This window comes from Narcine bancroftii, chromosome 5 (genome assembly GCF_036971445.1).
Source record: "Narcine bancroftii isolate sNarBan1 chromosome 5, sNarBan1.hap1, whole genome shotgun sequence".
NCBI lineage: Eukaryota > Metazoa > Chordata > Chondrichthyes > Torpediniformes > Narcinidae > Narcine > Narcine bancroftii.
The window spans coordinates 168538323-168552019 of record NC_091473.1 but is presented as its reverse complement, the minus strand read 5'-3'; the positions used below and the strand labels follow the sequence as shown (position 1 = coordinate 168552019).

Genomic DNA, 13697 nt, shown 5'->3' with positions numbered 1-13697 from the left:
TCCTTGTTTCACTAACTGATAAGCATTGCCCATATGTCTTTGTGATATCTTTGTTCTTCTGATTGCAAACATTGATATTTTAATTCTGCCTCAGTTAATTAAAAACACACCCTTATCATTTAGGTTAATCTTACGTGAATAAAACTGATGATGGACTAATTTAAGGCTACAAATAATTGCAATTACTATTTTCTAGCCAATATGGACAACTGATTTTTTTTTAATTGTCAGCAAATAACCCAGTCTATCTCTGTAAGTAAACAACACCATTTGGAAAACAACCTTTAAATGCTCCCCAAGAATGGGGGCTTGCATTGGTCATTTGTGGCCACACAAATTCATCAATTTGTTCGGACGCTTGCTTGCATTTTCTCACACATTGATGAAGGGCTCAAGCCCGAAACATCGGTTCTGTATCTTTGCCTTTGTTACATAAAGGACCCTGTTTGACCTACTTGAGCTTCTCCAGCATTGTGTTTTTACTTCAAACACGGTGTCTACAGAATTTTGTGATTTACTTCTCCATGAAGTAAAGTGTAACAACATTATGGGTCTGAACACTTCATCAAGATATGAGCAAAACCCAGGCAGACACTTAAATGAGATGGTGCTGGGAGGAAAGATGAAAAGAGGGAGAAAGGGACAGGGGGAGGAACACAGGCTTATCTGCCATCATCTACATGAATCATTTCTATGCCCTGATGTAATTTCTACAGGACACACAAAAGTAGACATTGTTTCAAATTCAAGCCAATCAAATATCTCATTCATTTGGTATTACATCTTTCTGTGAGATTTATCATTCTATTTATGAAATCTATGATCCTAGCTGCCTTTCTTATTGTTGTAGCAATCATCCCTCTTTCATGAAAAAAAGTGGTGTTGATCTCTAAATATTCTTCCTTTGCTCATTTTAAAGTTTTAGTACAGTATTTATTTCCGCTGCAGTCTTCTCCAGAATATATAATTTGATATTTTCCTTTCTGATTAATTGCAGATAATCCCTGATTTCCCTGTCATTTGTAAATGCAGGGAATGATTCCACTAAATTCACCTCCAAATGATTTGTTTGAAAGCCACTACTTATAACTCTCTGACCCCAAGATTACAATTTAATCGATATTCTCTGTTTTTTCCATCTTTTTTTTTCTGCAAGTTGCCATATGTTCATTTTATCAAAAAACTTGCTTTGCAGCTACAGGTATTTACAAATGCATTGGTGCTTCCATATACACATTTGTACTGAATTTCCTTTTTAGTATATTGTTAACTTCCTTAAGAATTATTTTAAATTTTAAAACATCCAAATTACCATTTGCAATGTGTACTGGCAGGACATAACTAGTTCATATCTTTACAAATTACAAGCCTATGTTATGGCCTGCAGACATTTATCCTCTACTAGTTCCTGTAGTTGGTTCCATAATTTAAGGATTAGAAATAGAAGTGTTATGCTGGCAATCTTCCAAAACTCAAGTATAACCTATATTCAAGAATATTTCAAAGATGATAAGTAAAGTCTTTGTTATAAAAACACAGTACTGGAGAAACTCAGCTGGTCTCGCAGCATCCATAGGAGGTAAAGATATATTACTGACAATTCGGGCCTGAGCCCTTCTTCAAGGAATAAGCATGGAACAGGACACCATCAGAATAAAGACTGGCCAGGGGAGGGGTCCAAACCAACAAAAAATGTTAAGAGGAGAGGTGAGAATTGATTTTGGGTCTGTGCAAGGAGACAGAGAGAAAAGGGATACGTGAGAGAGAGAGAGAGAGAGAGAGAGAAAGAGAGAGAGATAAAAGGGAAGTGTGTGTGTGTGTGTGTGTGTGTGTGTGTATATGTGTGTGTGTGTGTGAGAGAGAGAGAGAGAGAGAGAGAGAGAGAGAGAGAGAGAGAGAGAGAGAGAGAGAGAGAGAGAGAGAGAGAGATTGCCTGCTGCATTATACCTCAGTTGTTGTTACAATAGGCAGCTGTGCTGGGGAAAGATGGCAAGGGGAAGATGGAGGGGTTTAAAGGAAACTGAAAAAGTCAATATTAATGCTATCAGGTGGGAGGGTGCCCAGACAGATGATGAGGTGCCCTCCAATTTATGGGTGGCCTTAGTCTGGCAGTGCACGAGACCATTGACAGATGGAAATAGGACGGGGAATTGAAATGGGTAGTCACTGGGAGATCTACGTTATTGTGGTAGGTGCCAAGGGGACAATTGGTGGGGAGGGAGGTGTGGACAAGGGAATCATGGAGGGAGCGGTTCCTGTGGAAGGCAGAGAGGGGAGGAGAGGGGAGAGGCTTTGTTATTCCTGCTTTGAATTTCAGAACATTTTAGGATGCATACCAAATTAACCACATCTATTTGGTCAATCCTGAGATGTTACTTTCAGGGATAACAATTCATTTATGTGGTTTCTATTTATAAATCATATTCAATAACATTTATCCCTATTTAATATGACATTACTTAAGTAAAAATGCATTGCCTTTCCACTTTAGATCCAACTGATGAGTTAAAATATGTATGCCCATAGAAAGTTGTTGTTCCATAAAACATTGAAGCATTTTTCCTTACCTACCTTTTGCTGCCACAAAAATAAATTCAGAGATGATTTTCAACCACAGAAAGAATTGTAAGGATTTAAATGTCTGCATTGCCTTTTTCGATCTCAGCAACCCACCCCGACTTAAGATTTTTTTTCTGATTTCAGATTTATTGACAGAGTACATACACGCCATCACGTACAACCCTGAGATTCCTTTCTCCTGTGGGTGAGGCAGAATTACCACTAAATGGTAGTGCAAAAAATAAACTGTACGCAGCGTAAATATGTAAATAGGACGTCAACTTTCCTGTCAGGTCGAAGAACTGAGCGAATGTCCAAATCAGTTTCCCCAGCTGTGTTCTGATAATTCAGTTGATCAAAAAAAAGTTGCTGATTTTGGAATAATTAACGCATAGACCTACACCTCAATTCTCAATTTTGGGCTGAAGAAGAGGTGAAAACTACTTCACCGAGGATACTTGTGGTCTGGGAAGTTGAATACCAGAATGGGGTGTTGCTTTCACAGAATGGAAGTCTTGCCTCAAAATTAAAGCCTTGCAGAGATGTGAACGCGGTCTATCGATCAGCTACCCGACAAATTCATTTACCAGAGACACACAAGAGACTACTGTTGCTGAAATATGGAGCAAGACACAAACTGCTGGTTGACCAGTAGTGGGTGGGGGGAGGGGGGGTGTCGAGCAGCATCCACGGGGAAAGGAATGATCGACATTTCGGGTCGTTACCCTTCATCCACAAGTTTTCCTTACTAACCGGGAAAGAACTGGGGGTGTTATGGACCTGCTGGGAAAAGGTGCTTGTAGGCTGACATTAAGTATGGAATTTATATTATTTTGTTTTTACCTTTGGCATGTATGTGCAATTGAAATAATTACAGCAAGTTCTCTGGCTATAAAGGTGCCTTTGAGTTGTAGAAATGTACATCGTGAGATGGAGAAGTGCTTTGTTGGCAATGAAACAGAGAGTTGGGCAGGCATCTGAACAGGGGGAACCTGAGAAAGAATGTTGAAGAATAATACGGAGAAGTGCATGTGAGTTTGGGGTGATGTTTGTGGGTGAAGAGAACTGAAACTGTTGAAATACCACAAATTATTTCCCTGCAAAAAGCCGTTTAAAATTGGGCGGTGATATTTGGAATGATGCCTTCAGCGGTCTAAACGTAAACATGACAAACTTTGCAGAAAAAGAATATCTATTGTCATCAATGGATACTTGACTCATTTGATTAAAGTGGAAGATTACTTCCTGAATTTGGTTTAATTTTTTAGGCGCATTCCAAGACACTGGAATAAAAGAAATTATCTGGCATTTTATTCAATGATGTCAGCTCTACTAAATCTATCCATGTTAAAGCAAGGCTGAGTTTAATCGTGATTTGTTAATGGAAATGTATTAATTAAGATAAAAATTGCTGGGAGTTCAGTACACCGAAAATTCAAGCTTTGCTCCCTCAATGTATTTGTGTTCCACTCTGAAAGACAAGGTGCTGTCACTACAATACCACAATCCCAAAATAGTTTGTGCGAACTGGTTTTAGAATATCTGCTTTGCATTCAATGAATGCCAATGGACATTTTCAGATCAAATACGAAGTTTCCCTCAGAGTGCGGCCACATAAAATTGCTAATAGAATACAACAAATAAAGCTGGCAAAGTAAGCTGGAAATATTTGAACCAAAAGCGGGCTTGGGAAGACCCGGTGCACTCAGATTTATACCTCAGGGTATTTTAGAGCATATGGGTTTGCTTTTGACTGCCTTACTTTTGGATAATACTAAATTCCAGTTAGACAAGGAGAACAGGAGGTAAGGGGAGTAGTGCTTTCTCATTTTAGAAGGATTGAAAACAGATGGAGCGGTGTGGGAATCCGAGCACTGTACCCCACCCCCAGAGGCTCTTCTTTGGAACCAGGCAACATGAGCAAGGCTATTCTTCCTTTATTTTATGTCCTCCTGTCTCCAAGTCAGTGGCGAAGAAGAAACTCACAAACTTAACGATGCTGGAGATGTAACGTACATTGTTTTAAAGAGGTGGAGGATGGAGGCTACATTCTCAAACTCCAGTGAACTCCTTGATTGGCGGGGACAAGGACTTGGCCCGTACCTTCATTTGGAGCTTCCAATAGTAATACAAGCATGACCTCTTCCCACTTCTGCTTCCCGCACTAAAGTCTGCTGGCACCGAGGCCTCCAATTGATGGCATTTTCAAGAAGAGAAGGGGGAGGAAAAAACACAGAAAATGCTGTCAGTATTTGGCGAATCAGGCAACGTCATTGGAGAGAGAAGATCTCTGTCTTTTAACAGCATAAGAAAATGCTGATACATCTTGCGCATTAACCTAATTACTTTCATTGCAGATAAAGTCTTACAATGCAATTGGCCATGCACCCTTCATTTGAAGTAACATTTATGAAAATGGCTATCCTTAAAAATAATGAAAACATTTCTGGGACCACACGCTTTCACGTGCTGATATACAAACAATAACACATTTGAACGATAGCAGTTTTATTTTTAACATTGAAAATAATTCTCCTTATAAATAAGCCACTAAACATTAAGGGATGGTATAAAGATTAAGGTAATTCAGTGAACCTTGATCAAGGTACGGTTCAATAATCGGACCACCAAGCATACAACACAATATAGTAGATTAAAGTTATCCACGGTTAAATTAATTGTCATGACATTTTTACTGGCCTGGGTTATATCTATTTTTGCAATGTTGTACTGTTATAAGAAAGGTCTACTTTAAAATGTACAATATTTAAGGTATTTCGAATGCAAAGCAGTAATGAAATGGTGAGTGCCACGGAGTTCATGATTGTCTCGATTAGAAAGCCATCAATGCTGGGCGCATGTTTTCCAGGTAAGCAGTGTCTGCGCTAACCTGATATAGAACACCTGTCGGAACAAACACAACGCAACTATACACCAATTCGAAACTTTTTAAAATGTGCTCCAGACGATCGAATAAATGGGAATAGAGGGTACACAAGTGGTGACTGTAACAACTTTACCACTTACATCAGTGCATCATTCCGATGGAACTGAATCTCCCCAAACTGATCCCGGGGTTAAAACAAGCATCTTATGAACAAAAGCAATACCACTTTATGCCACATTTCCACTGACTTAAGGAAAAAGGGAACCAATTAAAAGTGTTAGGTCACCACTAATACAGGAAATCCATTAAAGGTGAACGACTCTATTCTAAATACAACTTGTAAATAAATACAATTTAAAATCGCTGATTGTAAACGTATATACAAAGCTGGAATATTAGACACCAAATAAACCTTAGTTTGCCCGTAATATATAGTTACCATCCCAGCAAGTCCTACTGTTTTGACCTGCAGTTATATATCTATTATTTTGGAAACTATAATATTGCCATTTAAGATGATCAGTAAGTTACTGCTCTCTGCAATGAGGCCCTCATTAATCGCAAAATGTTTGAAGACGAAAGTTGATATACACTGAAACCGGACAAGCGCTAGGGCAAATAGTTCCTGCAAAATAAATACATGACAAGCAATGAAGTATATACCATGCTTTTAAATATTAGAAAGCGACATAAAAATCGACTTTTCCATCCGATGACATGAACCCTGCAAGTTTAAGACTTCCACTAGCTAATAGATGACTGTCCGCATAAATGTTGTTTTTTTTTTGGTGTGCTTTAATGCATAGTTTGAAATAAATCTAATAAATTGTCACTTTTATATTTTAAAAATAATCCTCTCTCTGGGTTGCTGGCATGACATCGTTTTCCTTAGAGAGTGTTTATGGTGTCCAATTGCTATTTTTCTCTTTTAGATCCATCCAGAATGTAGCTCACTCAGTCACTCATCCTTCAAGTTAGTCAACGCCAACCATTTCATTTGTCCAATCTCCACCATTTTTCAGACTGGATCAGTTAACAGAGAAACTGCCCAATGCCCACCACCCCCTCCCCCCCTACCCACCATCCCCCCCCCCCCACACTCCCTACGTCCTCCGTAAAGGAGGCCATTTTGCTGGGTACATTGGGTTTAGGATCTTCCCTGCCACACTGAATTGATCACCTGACAGTGGCAGGATATGCAGGTCATTGAACGCCAATGTTAGTTGCTTCCATTTGGTCAGACTTTATTGATGGGTCTTCATTAGGGATGGAGTTCATACATCCAAGGCCGCGTTTGTTCTTTGGTTTGATTGCCTCCATTTTAATTAGCTCAAGGGTTAGTTGGACTATTCCAGCTCGAGCAGAGTCCTCCTTGGTGTCTCCAGTTCTCTGGGTCTCTGTGCAGCTATATTTTTGAGTGGTGGGGGGAAGGCCGGGGTAGAATAGGGGGGGAGGGTTATTTGCAAACGAACTGATCCACCTCTTGGGTGCACTTCTTGCACTTGACGTAGCAACACCAATGGAACTTGCAGTGACAACGCTCCGTGCGCACGGTCTTGAACTGGTCATAGCCCCGGCCGCAGCACATGAGCGCACAGCCATCCATCCCCTCCGAGGTCTTGTTGCACAGGCGCCCTTGGGTCCCTAGGGAGCCAGTGCTCTCATTGCGGACACAGTAGTCAGGACTCTGGTCGACGTAGACCAGGTCCAGGGTGGTGGGTGGGTTGAAGCGGCTGTTGACCTGAACCAGTTTGCCGCGCCCGTTCAGTTTCATGGCAGTGGCGCTGTCGTATTTCTCCTTCAGTGCGTCGCCCACCTTGCGGAAATCTGCCAGCTGCAGCCAGCAAGTCTTCAGGCTACAGGAGCCCGACACTCCGTGACACTTGCAGGCCACATCCGCCAGGTTGTACACCGTCTGCAGCAATTAGAGAGAGAAACACATTACAAAAAATACACAGTTTTTTTTTAATTTTAAATGCAGATGCTCAAAATCTGAAATGAAAACTTAAAATGGAGAGGACTTCAGCAGCTCTGGCAGCAACCATCAAATGAGAAATAGTCAATGGTTGGGGTCTGAGAGCCATGGTCAGAAATTGGTTAATGGTTTGTTTAAGTTGCTTCTTGACAATTGTCCAAACCTTTGGGTTCCAGGACTTACCTGATTCCCAGTCCAACACTTCTTTCCCACCCCTCCTGATAAACACCCCCAATCCCTGTCAATTACCACGCAGACAGACTACGTTCACAGATTCAGTCATTCCCCATCCCTCTTCACCACTCAATATTCTGCTCAACTCCCACATCCTGAGCCTTAATCCCATGTGTTCAATCCATAGACAAGGCCCCATGCACCAGAAGATGTGGCACAAGCACCTTCATATCCCCCTCCACAAGGGGAAGACTGGTGCAAGCAAAACCTCCTTCCCCACCACACACATCAAACATACACTCATTCTTCTACCCCAGGCTCCTGGTCCATCAGTCATCACTTGACTCCAGTTTGCCTCACAGACTCTCAGCATCACTGTGTAGCAGTCTATGGAAGAATTTTACCTGCCTTCTTAAAACAAGGCAAAATCTTCGGATGCATGTTGTGTCTACAGAGCAATTAATTGCCCAACTATCGTGCAATAATGAGGTTTCACCTCATGATTGTTCGTTCAGTGTTTCAAGGTGGAAATAAATACAAACTAAATGCAAGTAGGCTCTTTCCACTTAGATAAATGAGAGTAGGCTCTTTCCACTTGGATTAGAAGAGTTAAGTTCAAGAGGACGTGGCTTTAGAGTGAAAGGGGAAAGGTTTAGAGGGAACTTCTTCACTCAGAGTGGTGGGAGCGTGGAATGAGCTGCCATCTGGCATGGTAACTACGGGCTCACTCTTAAGTTTTAAGAATAAATTGGATAGATCTGATCCCAGAAGCGAAGCAGGCTCAGGACCGGTCAGTACTTGGAGGTGAAACCAACTAGGAACACCAGGTACTATAGGTTTCTGTGAGGGGTGCTGAACAAAGTGGTGACTCTCACTGCCTTACGACAGACAAAAGTTAAAGAATTTGATGTACGTTACATTCTAAATGTAGTATTACATGACAATAATGGAACCTTTACCTTTACATGGATAGGAGAGTTCTGGAGGTTATTGTAGGTCAGTGGGACTAGCAGAGTGATGTTTCGGCACAGACGAGATAAGCCAAAAGGCCTGTTTTCTGTGCTATAGTCACTGACAAAAGACAAAGGAGGAAAAACCCAACACCCAACCCCAACCAACCAATTTTCCCCTGCAGCCGCTGCAACCGTGTCTGCCTGTCCCGCATCGGACTTGTCAGCCACAAACGAGCCTGCAGCTGACGTGGACATTTACCCCTCCATAAATCTTCGTCCGCAAAGCCAAGCCGAAGAAGAAGAAAAGAAAGTGTTCTATGGTTCTAAACTGAAAGCAAAATTAAATATAGAAACAGCATGCTTCTAGATAAGGTGAAAATAAGGCATTCACAGCCAATTAATGTTGGTATTTCTGGCTAAGAAATTTTTTTTGCTCAGGTGTGGGTTATAGCCAGAATCTCCAATGTCACAGTTCTAATCAACACAACAGATCACATGTTGGCATGTGTTTTAGATGTGATATCTACACAGGAGGCTCCGTATGTTCAGTATGGATAAAACATGGAGGTTGTAATAAATGAATCAAATGGACAAAAACATTGGCAGCGCGATTAAATCAAGGGAAATGTGAAGTCATAAAATGAAACAGAATGGAATAAAATTAGAAGCTGAAAAAGATTTAGGGCCAACATGCATAAATTTTAAAATATATACAGGTAGAGAAAACAATAAAGAAAAGCCAAATCCATGACTTTCTAGTATAAAAGTTACTCCGTGGCAGTTTAAAGTCATGATTATATCACTCTTGGAAAACAGCAATTTTGTTGAAAGGACATATTGGATGTGGAGAGACTGCACCATTGATTTACCAGGATTATATCTGGACTCCAAGGGATAAATTAAAAGCAGAAATAATGTAAACTAAGGTTGCAATTGAGAAGGTTAAAGGGTGATTTGATCAAAGATATTCAGTGGAACTGATGATGTAGATAGAAAAAAAGCAATTTCCGTTGACTAGGGAGTCCAGGCCTAGAGGGCAAAATGTAAAAATTAGACCCAGGCTTTTTTGAAGCAAGATTAGGAAACACCCATGCATGCAAAGGTGGTGGAAGTTTGGGGCTCTCTTCAGAAAAGAACAATTCATGCTAAATTTGATTGTCAATGGCCTATATCTGCCCATTAAAATCCAACAGTCACAAATAATAGAACATAGTTTGGAAACAGCCTCCTCAACCTACAATGCCTGCACCGAAAAGGGTGCCCAATTTAAAGTAGTGTTTTGCTGCGTGCACATGCTGCACGTCCCTCTTTTACCTGCATATTGATGAGACGACCCAGAACCCTCCTATGCACTTCTTCTCTATCTGCTTCTACCATAGTTCTTGCAGGCCTTTCCAAGTATCTTTCACTTTTCATGGATCTCCATCCAGGATAACACCCTTCTGCCATTTCCATCTGTTCAATTCTGAAGTCAATCCATGTGGCTCCCATGCATCATTATCTTCTGGATCAGCCTATCATGAGGGACCTTGTCATCTGCCTTATATATAAAACATACACTGCCCTATGCTTACCAACCACCATTATCACCTCAAAAAGCTGAATCAGATGTACTGAAATCCTATTCCTAAGTGTTCTCTCCAATAGTTTCACCACCAATGCTGTGAAGCTCACTGGTCTACAATTCCCTAGATTATCTTTATTTCCCTTCTTGGCTACTCTCCATTCCTCCAGGGCCCCACTTGTTGCTAGAGATGATACAAAACTTCATGAAAGCCCTAGAAATCTCCTCACTTGCCTCTTTTAATAAGGTCATCCACCTTAATGCTCTTCAAGGGACCCAGCACTACCTCTTTCTTGATCCCAAAAAGCCCTTACACCTTAACATTCTCCACCCTATGCTCCTTTTCACTAACCTCCATGTTCTTGCTCAGGTACTATCATTTTACTCATTAAGTGTCCACCCACTTCCTCAGACTCCAAGTATAAATTCCCTCCTTGTCTTTGAGGGCTCCTGTCCCTGGTCTTCCTCTTGCTTTTCTTTTCTTTGGCTTGGCTTCGCGGACGAAGATTTATGGAGGGGGTAAAAGTCCACGTCAGCTGCAGGCTCGTTTGTGGCTGACAAGTCCGATGCGGGACAGGCAGACACGGTTGCAGCGGCTGCAGGGGAAAATTGGTTGGTTGGGGTTGGGTGTTGGGTTTTTCCTCCTTTGCCTTTTGTCAGTGAGGTGGGCGCTGCGGTCTTCTTCAAAGGAGGTTGCTGCCCGCCAAACTGTGAGGTGCCAAGATGCACGGTTTGAGGCGATATCAGCCCACTGGCGGTGGTCAATGTGGCAGGCACCAAGAGATTTCTTTAGGCAGTCCTTGTACCTTTTCTTTGGTACACCTCTGTCACGGTGGCCAGTGGAGAGCTCGCCATATAACACGATCTTGGAAAGGCGATGGTCCTCCATTCTGGAGACGTGACCCACCCAGCGCAGCTGGATCTTCAGCAGCGTGGACTCGATGCTGTCGACCTCTGCCATCTCGAGTACTTCGACGTTAGGGATGAAAGCGCTCCAATGGATGTTGAGGATGGAGCGGAGACAACGCTGGTGGAAGCATTCTAGGAGCCGTAGGTGATGCCGGTAGAGGACCCATGATTCGGAGCCGAACAGGAGTGTGGGTATGACGACGGCTCTGTATACGCTTATCTTTGTGAGGTTTTTCAGTTGGTTGTTTTTCCAGACTCTTTTGTGTAGTCTTCCAAAGGCGCTATTTGCCTTGGCGAGTCTGTTGTCTATCTCATTGTCGATCCTTGCATCTGATGAAATGGTGCTCTTGCTTTTAATGTATGCATAAATTCCCTTGGAATTCTCTTTAATCCTGCTCACCAAGGGTATTTCATGACTCATTTTAGTCTATTTAATGCTCTGCAAACTCTATATTTCTCAAGAGTCCTGTTTGATTGTAGCTTCCTAAACCTTACATATGCTTCCTTTCTCTTTTTGACTCAATTCACAACCTCTTGCATCATCTAATATTTTCCTCTCTTGTCCTTCCTCCTTACTGAAATGTGCTGTTCCCTTCTCTAATGACAACTGCCACATGCCAGTTGTGGACGCCTCAACACAGCTATTCCCAATTAACACCTCCCGCCAAACTCCCTCCTAATTACAGTATGCCATAATTTTCCCTCCCCCAATTGAAAACTTTTTGGCTTATCCCTATTCTTCGGTGTTGAAGTTTGAGGAATTGCGGTCACTCTTACCAAAATGCACTCCCACTGAAATCCCAATTACTTGGCCAGGCTCATTCTCATTACCAGGTCTCATATGACCCTTTCTTGGTCTAATTATCCTCATGCTGCTTCAAGAAACCCTCCTGGAGTTGCCTACCAAATTCTGTCCTTTCCAAGCTTCTGGCACCAAAAAGTCCCAGTCTATGTTTCCCACTTCGACAACCTTGTTGCTTTCATATTGTTCTATAATCTGTCCACATATCTGTTCCTCTATTGAGAGGCCTATAGTGTAATCCTATAATGTGATTGCACCTTTTTAATTTTTTTATCTCTACCCATACTGCCTCAGCGGATGAGCCCTCCAGTACATTCTCTATGAGTCCAGCTGTGATACTTTCCATGATTAGTAATGAAACTGCTCCCATCTCTTTTACTTTAATCTCTCTGAAACAATGAAACCCAGTGAACTATCACTTCCGTCCCTCTCTGTACAATGGCCACAACATCATAATTCTAAGGCTCCAATTTTATCTACCTGACCCAAACATTCTCACATGCACAGCAAAAGGTTTACTGACTGGTTGCACTACTGCCTGGTTTGGTGATTCGAGTGCCAGGGTCATAAAGGCTGAGAAGGGAGAGAGGATAGCCAGGTCTATCCTCTGACCTCTCATTCACTGAGAGGTGCTGCCTTCGGGTAGAAGGTACAAAAGCCTGAAGATTAACACTTCTAGGTTCAAGAGCACTTTCCTTCCATCAGCTATCTGTCTCTTGAACACCCCCTTGTTTCACTATTCATGGACTGCTCCAACATCACAAAAATACTCTCTGCATTATGGTTAAACCCTTTTTTTCTTGCACAAATGTAACTTTGAATATTTATTATTTATCTACCTTTAGTACTTATTGTCTCTTTTTCTAAATATATTTTATTGATTTTAATAAAGAACATATACAAACAAAAAGGGTACAATTCAATAAGATGATATGGACAGTTGCGCAAACTAAATTATTCTGTATATCACTAACATACACAAATTGTAAATCATATCGATAATTCATATTCTAAATAGTATATATCTTTTACAGGAAAAGTAACTAATAATATAAAAGAAGAAAGTAGTAGAGGAGAAAAATTCAAACCTCTTACCTCAAAGCTGTTGCCAGATATTATATATGACTGGTATTACAAGAAAAAGAAAGGGAAAAAATAATAATATGAGGAACGTGGAAAAGGCACAAGTCAGACAATTTAATTACGATGGAGTAACAGTAAGATAGTGAGTCATGAATGACCCCCATAACTTCTGGACTCTTATATCTAAATTATTAATTGAATAACGAATCTTTTCCATATTCAAACAGGACATGATGATCATGAATGGGGGGGGGGGTGGGCAGCGCCCTTCCATTTCAGTAAAATCGCATGCCTCGCCAAAAGAAATAATGTGTTTCTGAACCACAGACAAAGAAGAATCATTCCCTCCTGTTGTACAGCAGGATTCAGTGTTAAATCTATATTGAATATTTTTGATAAAATACAAAAAACCTCTCTTCAGTATTTTTCTAGACTAGAACAATCGGCTCTTTTTAATTCAACTTAATGTACACCATGGATTACTGCACAGAAACAAATCCATCTAGTCTGTACCAAACTATTTTTGTCTCGTCCCACTAATCTACACCCAATCTATTGCCCTCTATACCTCTCCCATTCATGTACCTGTCCAAATTCTTCTTAAATTTTAAAATTGAGCCCACACTCACCACTTCAGCTGGAAGCTTGTTCCACACTCCCAACACACACTGTGAGAACAAGTTCTCCCTCATGTTCCCCCTAAACTTTTCTCCTTTCACACTTAACCCATGTCCTCTGCTTGGTATCTCACCTCCCCTCAGTGGAAAAAGTCTACATATATTTACTCTGTC

The 13697-nt window shown here is 41.2% G+C and overlaps 1 protein-coding gene across 5 annotated transcripts in view; it reads right to left on the bottom strand.

Moving 5' to 3' along the window:
• Positions 1-6523: 6523 nt before the first annotated feature.
• Positions 6524-13697, bottom strand: part of wnt5a (wingless-type MMTV integration site family, member 5a) — a 69941-nt gene continuing 62767 nt past the window's right edge. For all 5 annotated transcript variants that reach the window (XM_069939665.1, XM_069939666.1, XM_069939662.1 and 2 more), the window contains one exon: positions 6524-7361. In XM_069939665.1, the coding sequence (XP_069795766.1) occupies positions 6903-7361 (459 nt within the window). In that variant the 3' untranslated portion in view covers positions 6524-6902. The remainder of the gene's footprint in view (positions 7362-13697) is intronic.